The sequence below is a fragment of the Tachysurus vachellii genome, chromosome 14 (assembly GCF_030014155.1).
Source record: "Tachysurus vachellii isolate PV-2020 chromosome 14, HZAU_Pvac_v1, whole genome shotgun sequence".
In the NCBI taxonomy this organism is placed as follows: domain Eukaryota; kingdom Metazoa; phylum Chordata; class Actinopteri; order Siluriformes; family Bagridae; genus Tachysurus; species Tachysurus vachellii.
Window position 1 is genome coordinate 21,566,403 of NC_083473.1, and position 13,415 is coordinate 21,579,817.

The window sequence follows — 13,415 nt, forward strand, 5'->3', positions numbered from 1 at the left end:
TTTATATTTTTGTGTTAGAAGTACCAGTAGTTCTATTTATTAAAATGACAATATGCAGTTTGTGTGTAGCATATGTATAAAATATAAATCATATAGTTAAGTATGGGGGCACGGTGGCTTAGTGGTTAGCACATCCCTCACACCTCCAGGGTCGGGGGTTCGATTCCCGCCTCCACCTTGTGTGTGTGGAGTTTGCATGTTCTCCCCGTGCCCCGGGGGTTTCCTCCGGGTACTCCGGTTTCCTCCCCCGGTCCAAAGACATGCATGGTAGGTTCATTGGCATCTCTGGAAAATTGTCCGTAGTGTGTGAATGCGTGAGTGAATGAGAGTGTGTGTGTGTGCCCTGTGATGGGTTGGCACTCCGTCCAGGGTGTATCCTGCCTTGATGCCCGATGATGCCTGAGATAGGCACAGGCTCCCCGTGACCCGGGGTAGTTCGGATAAGCGGTAGAAAATGAGTGAGAGTGAGTGAGTAGTTAAGTATACAGTTTTGTTTATAACGTTACGGAAATAATTCCTTTGCTCAGCAGCTACGCATTGCATGCGATCTCAAAATCGAATTTTGCGTACAGCAAAGCCATGGATATGAGAAATTGGTCTAAAGATTCATCCTAGTCATAGACTACTGAATGTCTGTTTCTCAGATGATATACAAGTGTGCCCACTAAGAAAATGAAATGCCACCCATTCTATATGTTCTGGTGACAGCCCTGGGCTGCATTGAGTACAGACTCGTTAAATCTGGACTGCTGAGGACTGGGAAAATACAGTATAGCCTGGTCTGATGAATCTTTTCTGCTGATTTCTGCTGAGGCTCAGTGATGATAAAGTCAGAATTTGGTGCCAACAGCAGAGTCCATGTCAGGACTCAGCCCGGACTTTGGCCACGTGCATTTGTTTATGTTTTGTGTCACATGTCTGCCCTGCCCTTGTCCCTTCCTCCCCACCTCTGCACACCTGTTCCTCATGTGTTAATTGTTGTCAGTATTTAGTTGAGCCACGTTGCCTTGAGCAGCGCGGAATCCTATGTTGTCTCCTGTTGTCATGTCCTAGTCGTGTCTGCTGTTGTCTTTGTCCTGTTCTCTGTTTTTTAGTTAATAAACCCTGTTTATTTTAGCTATCCTGCATTTGGGTCTATTTTATCCTGCATCCCTGACAGTTCATGGACCCAGCCTGACTGTTGGTGAGGATGGTGTAATGGCGTGGGGAAAGTGTGGGAAGAAAACATTCCCCACGTTATTACACCATCCCCACCATCCTGGACTGCTGACACAGTCAGGCTGGGTCCATGGACTCCAGTGGATTCCAGCTGTGGTGCTTTAAGACTTTTTTAAGGTTTAATAGGTTTAATGCATTATGAGATGCTTTTCTGCTCATCGCAACTTTACAGCGTGGTTATAGAGACTAACTGTAGCATTTCTTTTAGCATTCTCCATTGACATATCATTAAAAAAATTAAGTGATTTGATTTTGTATTTATTTACACCCTGTGCTCTTTATCTTTTTGCAGAATTTTCTCAACAAATCGAATTCACCCTATTTTTTTATTTTTAAATACAAATTTTGTCTTGTCATTTATTTGACTTCTTTTTCATTACTGAGTCGGTGCAAAACATTTTAGATTTACAAACATTACTTGATGAAAGTCGTAAAAATTATGTAATAGACCACTTTTCAAGCAAAACGAGAAACAAATAATAAAAAAAACTAACATGAAGGAAACCGAAGCAATCGAGACTGAATGAAATCAAATTTTCTTATAAAACTCCAAAGTGTATCTTACTTTAGATTACTTTTTAAAAAGCAAAGGGTTGTTACACCAAATACTGTCTTTGTTAAGTTTATTCATGTTTACTGCTTGTTTAAAAGAACTATGAAATTCTTTATTTTGAAGGCTTTACAGCATACAAGGCTTTTGCATTGTACCATACAGTACTGTATATACACTATAAAAGTAGACCATTATAAGGCAACAGGTCATTTGAGAGGTGGCTGTTGTTCATGGACACAGAAACTACAGCACACAGAGAATGACCCAAATCTATATCCATTTACATTCACCGGCTCACTTGGTTCCAGATCCTGATAAGAGCGGTGACTCTGATTGTATTCCAGTCGACAGCAGGACTGTTCGTTTTCCTTTTCAGAGTCGGACCCTCCCCTCATTACGCACCCCCTCCTCCTCTTTCCTCTCTTTCTCTCTCCTTCATTCCCTGAGCCCATTCCTCACATTCCTGCTTCCTTCAAGCTGCGGCGTCAGAGCTGGCGAAATACTGCGCTAATTCGGTCCACATTCTACCCTTAAATGAGACACCACGACTGATTGACTGCCTCAGCTCTTCTCTTTTAAGAGGTAAGCACGTTATTTTCTTTTTTAAACCTAGTCCACTCCGGTGATATTCTGAAATGCATGTTGTTTCCCCATGAAGTTCTGTTATCTAAAGTCAAACTTGAGAACGACTTGTTTCCAAACGTGTTCACGACACTCGGCGAATGATTTTTTATTTTTTTTTATCACTTTATTTGTTTTTTTTTTTGCTTTTCTTTTCAGTCCAACAATGACTTCTTCCTGAGCGTGGCCCAGAACTTTAACAGAAACTAATCACACCAACCTGGCCCACGATGAAGTTCTGTTATTACACTATTTAATGTTTAATAGGTTACAAAACCAGAAGGAACTTCATATGTGTGTGTGTGTGTGTGTGTGTGTGTGTGTGTGTGTATGTGTGTTAGTACACAACAATGTAACAGGACTGTATGTAAATGAGCAGACTGTAAACATGTCATTTTAGTACGTTAATAATGATAAAAAATAAATCATAAAAATGTCTTAATACATTTTTCACATCTCAAGAATCAAAAACCATGTTTCAGGAAACAGATTGAATAAAAAATCATGACCATCTCGTTCTGTTCTGCTTCACCCTGATTTCATAAATCCAGATATGACATTATAACTTACAAAGGATATTCACAGGATGATAGTAGAGAGATATTGTAGGGATGTTAAAGTTATGTTAGAAAATATACACCACGTTCAGAAAGGTTCACGCAAACCTTTTGTGGTTCTTTCGTTCTACTGATATTTTACACCTTTTGACAATTTGGCACTGTTCGAACATTTCTGGTACTTAATAAACAAAATATTTGAAACCTAACAAAACCTAATGAAATATTTTGTTGGTTTTAAGAACATATGAAACATCAGAAAATAAATACTCAGTTATGCTTCTAGGTTTTTCCGCATTAACGTGTCAGATGTTGAGTCCGAATAGTTCAGCCGGAATCCTGTGAAGTGTTTGAGGAGTTTATGTGTGTGTTTTCTGTGTTGTCTGTGTGTGTGTGTGTGTGTGTGTGTCTGTAGATGTAGGTTTGTGCATTCAGAGTTCGGTCAGAGTCTAATTCAAGTAACTCAAAGTCAAGGAACATGTTTTATTAACAGATTCGGTTATTTATTTTAATTTCTTTTTAATTCTTTAAAACTAATAGAAAATAAAGACTTCTGTTATTCGCTGTTTGGACTCTTAGTAGAGTTTAACTGAAGCGTTTACACTAACAGAAGTGTCTTGTCGTAGAGATATTCTAGCACGATCTCTTCCGAGATGTACACGGTCCTGTAGATTTCACTGATTTAAGAATATTTGTATTACATATTAATGTATTCATATATTTCTTTTGTACACTCTCTTTCTTTTTGTGCATTATTTCATGGTGTTGTGCTGGTACTGTAAAAGTAACAATGCAAGGAATGGAAGGGTTGTCTGTTGTATTACGCTTTGAGCAAAAGTACACCGTGGTATGCTCCATGTCATGCTAATGACCTGTTACGTGGAACACCAAATGTTTTAAGCATTGTGTCAATTAAGTAAGATCATAAGTGAATCCAGAAAAAAAAAAAAAAAAACGAAATAAAAGGATAACACCTAGATCTGAATCAGGATTCTAACCAAACCTTTTTTACCTTGTTTTATTAACAACCCCACTGCACCCCACCCCAACACACACACACACACACACACACACACACACACACGCACACACACACACATTTAGCATTTGTCTCCTTCTGTATATTTCACTTTTAGATTGACTTAAAGCCTATACAAGCTTATTGTCCCACGATGTCACAGATGCATAGGATTAAAATAGGATTGCACCTTGGTTTGGTTTGTAACGGAAGCTGAGAAGGTGAGAATTGTTAGCTTCACGGGGGAAAATAAGTAACAGAAGAGTGACCGTTGTTATACAGCACTTCAACTTCACTTCATCACCACACTCTAGAGTTTTCATAGAGTGGGTTGGTTGCATCATTGTGTGTCAAACTTAATCTAAATGTAACAACTCGCATGTTTATGATAGTTTTGACAGAACCAACAATCCAACCTGTCAGCACACACGTCTCTGTGTGTGTGTGTGTGTGTGTGTGTGTGTGTTTGACTTGCTGTGCACTGACAGTTCAGCAAGAGCTGGAAAGTAGACACAATGTGACAGAAATGAGAAATGCAAACGAAATGTGCTTATTAAGTTAGGAATAAAACATGACATGGCATGCTGTTATAATAAAATAATCACTGCTGTGTTGGTGAAAAGACATATCGTTACCACTCCGAGCTAATTATTTTCTAATCGCAGCATGCTTGGAAGAATTTAATATCTTTGATAGCGCACTAATTTGTAAAAGAATCGATATTTCTAATTAATTGATGAACTCAGTGCCATTAAATCTAGATTATAAAGGTTTTGCTGTTGTATCTGCTTCGATATTATATTGTATTAGAAGATATGATATGATATGATATGATATGATACGATATGATATGCGATACAATTTGATGCTGTTCGTTCGATATTTCGAAGTTTCGATGTTTTACAGTATCATTAGGTCACAATGACATGATGAGTTTTTTAGAATCTCTGGTAAGCCTGTTGTTAATTTGAAAACGAACAGCAATAAGCTTTTCGTAATCCGTTTATTATTTGCTTTAGGTTGTGCGGAGCGTCGGTTGGTCGAGTCTCTGTGATCTATAGAAACGGTGATGTACTAGAAAAACGCATTAATATCATTTGGATTATTATGATGGCAGTGCTGGGGTATAAAGCCACCTAACGTGAGTAATAAGATATCAGTGGTGTAATATGACGGACGATAGTGATGTTGCGACAGCAGTTCTACAGCAGCAATGTTTAAAGTCCCGTCATAATCACAGCCCACATGGCTCTCATTAGACACCAGTCATGGCTGTCAGCATTGTCGAGCTCTGTGGTGAACACTAAGCTTAGCAGCCCTGAATGAAGTTTATAAAGTTACCTTTACACCCACTGATGCATTACACTGACCCTCATGCTGTAGGCATGGAGTTAACTGGATGTTTTATAGTACACTGCTCACTCTTGTAACGACATACAATATTTGTCCTATTAGCTTAACTCAAGTTATTGAATAATAGACTTTAAAATGAAGAATAACAATAAGGTAAGACCTTAAGACATTCAACAATGGTACAGTATGTGTGTGTGTGTGTGTGTGTGATGGAAAGTGAGTATGTAAGTGTGACAGTGTACGCTTTCCAACCTTGATCATAGCTTCATGTTTACTTTCCCTACTTCCCACATTTACCTGGATTAAAGCAAATTGCATCCAGCTGAGTTTTACTTTCACAACATACATGTACTCCATGTGTGTGTGTTTGGGATTTGCGTGAGTGCAGCCTGTACATGTGTGCCTAGAAAAAAACAGATGAGATGGATTATCTGTAGTAGCATATCAGTTCAGAAAATATGGGGATAATAAGAGACAATGACAAACAGATGTGCGTATAGCACACACGTGTATGAACTTACGCTCCTTAACGCTCAAGCAGCACCATGCCGTGCTGTTGATTTCCGACTGATCAGAAGCTGCTGATTCACTTCCTGTAACATCACGGCTGAGAGATCGGAACATACAGTACCACAATTATTGGCTCGCAATGTATCTCAACAACTTAAGGAATCTCCAATGCATTATAAAACGTATTAAAACAAATGAAGTAATTGTTGCTATAGTGAAGCTTTCTATGAGGAGATATTTATTTATCATGGATTATTTTCCTATAAAAGCAGAATTAACGGAACGGCTTTCATAAAACATTTGGGTTCTGTGATATGAGTTCAGACCTTATGATTTTCATTGCATTCAAATCTAAGTGAAAACCCCTTAGTGGTATATCACCAGAACCAGGCTACAGTATATGATGCATATAAAACCTAAATGCAGGTGTTCTACATTACATTTGGCAGACGTTCTTATCCAGAGTGGCTTACATTTTATCTTTTTATACAACTGAGCAATTGAGGGTTAAGGGCCTTGCACAAGGGCCCAGCAGTGGCAGGTTAGTAGGCCTGGGATAACACCTTAACCACAAGGATACCACATCTTACAGCTGTGAGCACATGTGAGGTTTCAGTTCCTGCCTCTGCTCCAAATGTGTGTGGAGTTTGCTTGTTTCTCCCATGTTTTGGGGGTTTCCTCTGGGTACTCTGGTTTCCTCCCCAAGTCCCAAGACATGCATGGTAGGCTGATTGAGTTTTGAGATCTAAATTGCAGTCCAGGGTTTCACCTGCCTTGTTCACCTAGTCCCCTGGAATAGACTACGGGTTCCCTGTTAGCCTGTGTAGGACAAGCGGTACAGAAAACGGATGGGTGGATTTTCAGTGTTATATATGCTGTTTAGATTAAACATGCTTTGTAGCATGACATTATAAATCATTTTAACTTTCACTGAATGGACTAGTAAATTGATCACATACAACATTTATTATATATAAATGAAAGGATGAGGTTGACGTCTGAGCCTGGTTCCTCTCAAGGTTTCTTTCTCATATCATCTCAGGGAGTTTTTCCTCACCATCGTCACCTCTGGCTTAGTCATTAGGTATACATGTTAGAGATATATAGTATGTATGTATTTATTTATTGATTTTTATTCTTATTTTTTATTTTTTATTATTTATTTTTTTGTTTTTATACTTCTATAAAGCTGCTTTGAGACAATGTGAATTGTTAAAAGCGCTATACAAATAAATTGAATTGAAAGTAACTTACACATTTGATAATGCACTCCTCAGTGCTACTATTGTTCTGTTCAGACTGTTTCTGCTAATGAATAGACATAACCTTGATGTGTGTGTGTGTGTGTGTGTGTGTATGCTTCCTGTTTCCATGTTTGTGTGTACAGAATCCACATGTAAGTCTATGACTGCAGTCCTTCAATATAACTGGTTCTGTTTCTCAGAATTTGTTTATCACACCTTCATGAAGTTATTTTCTTCTGGCTTATTTATTCTCTTCTTGCTGATCTTTGAACAGCACCCCAGCTCACTAAACACCTGCCTATTCCGTACTCGGTCTGTTAATATGCACTAGTGTCGCTGTTGACCTCCGCTGATGCACGGAGCCCTAATTAGGACTTTAAGGAAGCTTGTGTGCTATCAGCAGGCAACTGAATCATACTGTACATGACGTGTCGTAACCCTCCTTTTCCCGTATGCAAGTCCTCCCGTTGTACTCGTAAACACACACACACACACACACACACACACACACACACATCCTTTTTACAATGGATTTGTCAAAGCCCTGTTTTCATTACAGATCTTAGCACGAACCCCCAGACACACTTCAGCCCTTTAAGTCACCCCTTCATTGTGTGCGTGAGACAAAGAATGAAAGCAAGAGCTTAACTGGCTCAATTCTGAAGTGCTTTGTATGGGTCTTTAATTAATTGTGCGGCAATTAACAAGCAAAATTGCTAGAGACTTTGGAGACTGAAGACTAGCCTAGATGTAGGCAGATTTTAGTTTACCTCCAACTCATACAGATGAAATGAATAATTTTGTGTATAACTTAAGGTAGAATTCAGTAGTGCATTATTTCAGTTTATCAGATCATTATTGACCTCCGTACACTCGAATCTACCAAGTTTGGGGAAACATACATGTCTTTTGTTAGCAAATGCATTCCCAAGTGAACTGAGTGGTCAGTGTTATAGGATTAACAAGCGAATATGTCTGTGTGTTGATTGAGATGAATATTACAGGTAGTCTCAAACGTCTCCGTTCATAGGGGAAATGAAGCTTTTTAAGGATAATTTCTTCAAAAATGTATATATACTGTACTTAGTTTACTATGCTGTCTCAAAGTTGAGATGGACTTTAACAGGAAACGTCGTAGATACTGTACATCATACTGTTGATAAACTTATTAACAAATTCAATACCACTAGACGTGTTGCAGGCTAACTTGGAAGTGGACCTCTGTCGAAGGCGTAACCCATGTGGTGCTGGTAGATCCTAAGAATATGGAGATTTTTTGGAACCCGGTGATATATGCAGTGGAACTCATTTAAACATAAAGAAGTGCTACTTTGTGTGGTGTTGATGCTACAGTATGAGCAGCCATGTTGATTTGACAGCGGTTTGTCATATTCCACAAGGTGCTGAAGGGGTGTGATTTTTTTTTCTTCTAGTTTTAGGTCTGAAATTTCACGTTACAAGTTTTAGGATAGGATCTACCCTTTTCTTCTTGTCCTTATTAAGCCAACAAGTGGAAAGTCCATCTGAGCAGCAGAAGAAGCCATTAATAAGATTATTTCCACTACCTCAATTTGACCTGCTTAATTGCAGCCACTGTTATTTGCACCATCAGCCAGACGTAAAGCACTTTAGATTTGATCAGATTTGAGGCAGACAGTCCAGCCAGACGGTTCAGAAGACTGTCTGGCTGCTAAGTGATTCTCAGTTTGTTTACTTGGTTACATGCGAGATGACACTTAATGCCTTTTTTCTAACGTCTTCATCTGAGGTGCTTTTCCAAGAAGGATTAACACATCTTGGGATGTACCCAATGATCTTGCAGCTGACTTAATCTAGGGATAGCCACAGCTCACATGATTGTTCTAGCCCTTAGAGGAGGTCCTGGCTTTGTCATACAGTATAGTACAAGGTAAAATGAAATCTTCAGTATTTGTTATCGTTAACTTAATACTATTGCAGTCCACAATACCATAGTCCTGTCTGTTATCTCACACTATTGTGGGTTTGTATTATATGTGGTCTTGCGTACCGTTGAACCATGGGCCCGGAGAAACATCATTTTGTTGTGATGTATAAAAGATGTATAGAGGAACGAACGTAAAAACGCACTTGATTCGATCATCATATATCAACATGTTTTTTCTTGTCCTTAGGATTGGTCAGCGATCCCGTCTGATCAGGTGGAGTTCTCTGCCCCCACATCAGAGGTCCACCCCTCTTCAGAGGTCTCCTGAAAACTACCCCCACCACCACCCTGTCTGCGGAGTGGGTGTCGGCGTCCTCTCCAGGGGGCGCCAGTGAGGAGCTGAGTGAAGCTTTGGACAAGCCTTTGGAGAACGATGCAGAGGGCGTGTGGAGCCCTGATATCGAGCAAAGCTTCCAGGAGGCGTTGGCCATCTACCCTCCATGTGGTCGCCGCAAAATCATCCTCTCTGACGAGGGCAAGATGTACGGTACGCCCCTCCTGCTCAGGCTTTTCCTTCTTTTTTGTATGAATCTTGCAGATCTACAGTCTTTGTATCTTTAGATTAGATTGATTGTTTTAACTGAGGAAAAGGTTAATACACCCTGTGCCCTAATAGCTGGTGTTTTCCCATTTGGCTGTTTAACGTCAATAAGACCTTTATTTCAGCCTTCTACCAGTTTCTGACATCATGTGGAAGAAAGTTTCCCCCCACTCTTCAATGCAGATTTCTTTCAGCTGTGTGTTTGAGCGGTGTCTTCCATGCATGATCCGTTTCAAATCACCCCACAGGATCTCAATAGGGTGTAGATCTGGGCTTTGAATTGGCCATTCCAGAATTCTCCATTTTTTACTTTTCAGACAGTCCTTGGTGATTTTACTGGTATGTTTTATGTCATTGTTATGTTGCAAGGTCCTGTTCCTGTACCCTAACCCTAACCCCAATTTGTTGACAGATATTCTTACAATGTTCCTCGACCACCTTCAGATACAGTGTAGAATTCATAGTGGATTCTATGATGATCAGCTGGTCAGGTCCTGCTGCAGCAAATCATCCCTAAACCGTTCACAGTTTGTACGATTTTCTTTTGCTGAAATGATATATTTAGTTTACGCCAAACATGCTCTCAGTTATGATGCCCAAATAATTATATTTTACACTCATCTGTCCAAAGCACAATTACAGAAGTCTTGGCCTTTGTCTCTGTGCTCTTTGGCATGTTTTCCTTAGACAGCAAAGGTTTCCGCCTTACACACCTCCCATGATAATAAATAAACGTACCGACATCAGCTGTAGCAAGAGCTTGCTGTAGGTCCCGTGATGATATTTTAGAGACTTCTTTAAGCATCTTGCAGTCTGCTCTTTGGGTGAATTTGCTTGAATGGCCTGAACTGGACATCACTTGAAAATTATTTTCCGGACATTGGAATGTCTGATTACAAATTCTTTTTAAAACTTTTTACATATTTTACCAGACATAAGCATCATCAATCTTCTTCCTGAAGGCCTCAGAGAGCTCTTCGGGTCTCACCTTGGTGTTACAGCTCACTTCAACAATTAAGAACAAACTAAACAAAATATCTGAGGTTTAAATAATACAAGCCTTAAATTTATAAAATTTAATGCGGCCTAGGGCTTTCGAGCCACATGCACCAAATTCGAATATTTTGTAGACCCTGGTCTGAAGTTTGTTGCTATTACTTTTCTAAGCGATCCGAGTACCGGTACTTCCGGCACCGGGTCTCAAATTGGCCTTTTTCCCATAGACTCCCATTATAAAATTTGGAGGTTTATAACTCGGCAAGTTTTCGAACTATCTACACCAAACTCGACCAGCTCCTTTAGGGTGATACTCTGAACAAAGGTTTAAATTGGTGTACCGACTGGCCTTTCGGTTGTGCCGCAGCCCCGCCCCCAATATATGCAAAATCAAAAAACTTTTTACAACATGGACATGTGACATATCAAAACACTCAGAACAATGAGGGGAACTTCCTCAGGAGTATTCGAATGACGTGACATGCTCGTCTCCACCTGCCTTCAAATGTTTTGGCACCCTATCTTTCTGTCTCGTTTTGCCTCCAAAAGTAACACTGACCCTTATGTCCAATCGCACCAAAAAGCACCGGCCTTTGCGAATACTTGCCTCGTCAAAGCCAACATCAAAGTTTGTCGCGACGAACTTTACAAATCTAGTTTGCACCTGATGTGATTTACTTGTAGGTTATTTTTTATCCATTTTATGTACAAATAAATGTAGCGGCGTCTTTACTTTTTTATTACAAGAAATTGGATTTTTTTTTAAATTACATTTTACAGATCATTTAAAAAAGATTTTTCTTTGGTTTTATTTGTTTTTTTATATTACTTGTATCTTCTAATAATGTTAAAATAAAGATCATATGCTTATGATTGTTATAATCCTGGCATACACACGTGACTAGCTGTTAGAACCATCACTAGTGGCAGTGTAGTGAAAAAGCAGGGTTTGCAAATGATTTACCGTATAGGGACATGTCTTTTTAGGGTGCTATTCCTTTCCACTGTCACCTCTGACTTGCTCATTAGACATCGAAATTTCGACATGGAAAGCGACTCAGAGTTTTGTCAGAGAATCTATTGATAAAATAATTGAATTGAATCGAATCTAGCAGTACGTACAGTTTACACAAAACACACTCACTAAACAATGAAGGAGTGTTTTCTTATACAGTGAAAAATGACGAGTGAATTTTCAGTCAGATTTACAAATCTTAAACCGGATTAATTTATTATTACAGTAAGCCAGATATAAGATCAAGACTATTTCTAGACTACTTGCTAATCGTATATATTTCTGTTTATTGTATTCTTATAACAGGAAACTCTCGATTGATTTGACTATGTTAAAGACGTTTAACTTTCTAAGATGTATTTGGTTGCAGTGTGGTGATCGATGTTGGCATCGGTCAGTGTAAGAAGAGCACAGAAAGTGAAAAGCACGACACTGACACCGAGTTGTGACACTGAATGGTAAAGATGTCATGTTATTGTACAGGCTTGTGCATAATGGAAAACCTCAGAAAGGGGGTCAAAATAAGAGGCAGCTGTGGTGCTTTATGGCAGAAATGATTGGGCTGAGCTGCACAAAGTTATATATTCAGTATATGTGAACATTGTGTATTACATCTGAATTTTTACATTGTCATCTGTTAAAATGTACATATATATATATATATATATATATATGTACATATATATATTTATTTGTTTATTTTTATAAACAAGTATTATTTATTATTTATGAAATACGAGAATTACTTATGATATTTAGATGGCAGCAATAGCTTAAAGAGACATTATTTTCTGTTTGTGTGTGTGTGTGTGTGTGTGTGTGTGTGTGTGTGTGTGTGTGTGTGTGTGTGTGTGAGCTGTTGACTGTTAACAGATGAGTTGCTTATGAGCAGTGGTGGTTTGATTGGGGTAGATACACAAATTAATCAAACTCGAAGAGAACGAGGAGGAGAATGAGTAGGGACATGTGCCGGATCTCCAGTCAGCCATCGTGTGTCATCATGTGCTGCGCTAGCCGTTATTCACCGTCTCCTTCCAGCTGTTGTGAAAGCTTGTGCAACTAAACAAAGCCTGGTGTGGTGCTGCTGGAGGAGTGAAGGCAGGTGCTGAATAGTGAAGCAGGGCACAGGGGGCAGATTGTGGTTCTGTTGCCCCTGTCCTTCCCTACAGGAGGAGGAGAGGGGCATGTGAGCAACGGGTAGGGAGTGTCATGGAGTCTCTGGAATGGCATGTGAGCGGGGGTTCAAGGCAGCGGGGCTGTAACCGGAGACTAGAATAGACGTTTACCCTTTGAGTGTGTGTGATGATGGAGAGGAGGCAGAGAGGGACGGATAAACATCGAGGGACGAGAGCCAGTCTTGGCCTCTGCACCTGTCCCATGCCCTAGCTCTAAATACCCCTCCTTCCTTCATGCAGTCTGTAACACACAACCCTGAACTGTCTGCTTGTTAGTCAATCAGTCAATCTGTTTGTGTGTGTGTGTGTGTGTGTGTGTGTGTGTGTGTGTGTGTGTGTGTGTGTGTGTGTATGTGTGTATGTGTGTATGACTTTCAGGTCACCTAGACCAGCTCCCCCTCCTATTCGTACCCCTCAACCCTGCAACATGACCGTATTTATTTTATGAGAAGAGAGACAGACAGACAGACAGACAGACAGACTCAAAATCCCCATCTTGTCTTTTAGCAGTGAGATTAGAGTGAATATTATCACACTCATGCTGTCTTGTTTTTCATGTCTTATCTCAAGAACCAAAAATCATCAGTACCATGTTAACACACCATCTCTATACATGCTTCTCAATATAGGCTCCACAGACCTTCAGGG

The 13,415-nt window shown here is 39.6% G+C and overlaps 1 protein-coding gene across 5 annotated transcripts in view; it reads left to right on the forward strand.

The window, feature by feature from the left end:
* Positions 1 to 2,217: 2,217 nt before the first annotated feature.
* LOC132857156 (transcriptional enhancer factor TEF-3-like) overlaps positions 2,218 to 13,415 on the forward strand; it is a 35,183-nt gene continuing 23,985 nt past the window's right edge. For 3 of the 5 annotated variants that reach the window (XM_060887151.1, XM_060887149.1, XM_060887148.1), the window contains exons 1-2: positions 2,218 to 2,353; positions 9,228 to 9,527. In XM_060887151.1, the coding sequence (XP_060743134.1) occupies positions 9,521 to 9,527 (7 nt within the window). In that variant the 5' untranslated portion in view covers positions 2,218 to 2,353; positions 9,228 to 9,520. The remainder of the gene's footprint in view (positions 2,354 to 9,227; positions 9,528 to 13,415) is intronic. The other 2 variants (XM_060887153.1, XM_060887152.1) reach the window with 1 other exon arrangement.